The following is a 2,005-nucleotide window of genomic DNA, read 5'->3' on the forward strand; positions in this document are numbered from 1 at the left end:
TTCTTAGATCGAAAACATAAAATTTTCCTCGCCATTTTGAGCAAATCTCTTGAGCAAGCGTTGTCTTCCCAACTCCTCCTGGGCCATGCAAGTTAACAACGGATGATTGTCCTGCTTCAAGTGTTCCCGTGATCCTCTTGAGATCGTCGTTCCTTCCTTGTAATTGTTTCTCTGGATCATACAGACGCGGATGTGAGGCTATAAAGCTTTCAATAGTCTCACTGATTTCCTCTTTTCTGCTGGATTTTGAAGCAACAAAATCTTTGACGAGTGCGAGTTTGCTATTCGAGACATAACCAAACTCTTGTAGACGTTTGAGACATGAAAACAGATCTTCGTTTTGAAGAGCGTAAAAGTGTTTTCCATAAATTCTCTTCGACAACTTCACAACCTCCACTGATTCTAGTGGAGAAAACTTACTGGAGATGTCTCGAAAGAGTTGGTTTAACTCGAAGGGACGAATAACTGTGGACGCCATATTCAAATTACAGTTCAGCTCAGATATTATAGCGCGTATTTTGCGTATTCGCGTATGTCTATACGAGCACATATACCCGCGTATATGTCTCTTTGTTATGCATTTCCATAGGTTTCTTTATATAAAGCATTGTTGGTCAAACAAAAGACCTGTCATTTTTATGGGAACGAAAAACACTTCGAAACGAAATTTGCATATTGGTAAAACCTCATGCCGATCAATGAAAGCTATCATATTTCGAATTTTCGATCACTTCGCAAATTCACCGACAACTTGCTCGATCTTACGCTACCGAAAATGGGAAGAAAATTGAAACAGTCGCTTGAAGTCCCTATTTCAACACGTGAACTTTATGTTTTTACAAGGAAAGTTCTGTGCTTCAGCACGTGTCTTCAAGTCGTTTGCGAAATGTTTATTGTCTGAATTTTGCGTTCTTTAAGCCCCATTTACACGAGAAATTTTTCCCTGACAAGTCCACTTGTCAAGGAAAACTTGCCGACAGTACACACTAGCAAGTTTTCCTTGACAAGTTTTCCTTGGTAGTGTAAATGAAAAATATGACAAGTTTTCCTTGACAAGTGCCGTAAATCAATAATATCTTTGTCACATTTTCCTTGTTGTCCGTGTACACCAGCAAATTTCTGACTTGACAAATTTTTCTTGTCAAGGAAAACCTAGGACGCCAGATTTTCCTAGACAAGGAAAATTTGTCCACTATTCCCCATCTACACGAGCAATTTTTCCTTGTCAAGGCAAACTTGTCAAGGAAAAATTGCTCGGACGGTGTAAATGGGGCTTTAAAATCCTCGTCGAAAAAAATTGACACAGATCATTCATTCAAACGGTAAAATGCTCTTTCCATGACGAAAAAAAATGTTTATCAATGTTTCTATGGTGCGCCGCTCACGTTTAGATATTTATTTCTTTAAGGAAAAGTTCTGTGCTTCGGAACGTGTCGGCAAGTCACTTGCAAGATGTTTATTGTCTAAAGCCGGCGTTCCGAAGACCTTGTCGAAAAAATAATATCTCCGGTTATATTTGACACAAATCGTTCATTCAAACGGCAAAATGCTCTTTCTTTAGCCAAATAGTTGTTGATCAAAGTTTCTAAGGCGCGCTGCTCACGTTTAGTTATTTTTTTACTTCACGGAAAAGTTCTGTTTCGGATCTGTGTCTCGGCACGCGTCGGCAAGTCGCTTGCGAGATGTTTATTGTTTAAAGCGTTCCGAAGACCTTGTCGAAAAAATGATATCTCCGGTTATATTTGACACAAATTGTTCATTCAAAGGGTAAAATGTTCTTTCTTTAACCAAATTATTGTTTATCAAAGTTGTTGTTTTTTCTTCAAGGAGAAGTTCTGTGTTTCGCCGGCACGCGTCGCTCAAAATATCCTTGCTTTAAATAAATATTCAGTCAAGTAAAGATTCTGCCAAGTACAAAATGTTGTTTCAGCCGAGTCCAGTCTCACTAAAATAGTCACTCCCTATTTCAACACATTGTTTTCATTTGTTTTCACGGTTTTTAAGT

At 38.5% G+C, this 2,005-nt stretch overlaps 1 protein-coding gene across 1 annotated transcript in view; it reads right to left on the reverse strand.

Annotated features, from left to right (window-relative positions):
• Positions 1-516, reverse strand: part of LOC138003591 (uncharacterized) — a 25,798-nt gene extending 25,282 nt beyond the window's left edge. Inside the window, exon 1 of the mRNA XM_068849723.1 lies at positions 1-516. This exon is cut by the window's left edge and continues 1,176 nt beyond it. Within this exon, the coding sequence (XP_068705824.1) occupies positions 1-478 (478 nt within the window). The 5' untranslated portion in view covers positions 479-516.
• Positions 517-2,005: the final 1,489 nt, after the last annotated feature.

The sequence above is a fragment of the Montipora foliosa genome, chromosome 5, assembly GCF_036669935.1.
Source record: "Montipora foliosa isolate CH-2021 chromosome 5, ASM3666993v2, whole genome shotgun sequence".
In the NCBI taxonomy this organism is placed as follows: Eukaryota; Metazoa; Cnidaria; class Anthozoa; order Scleractinia; family Acroporidae; genus Montipora; species Montipora foliosa.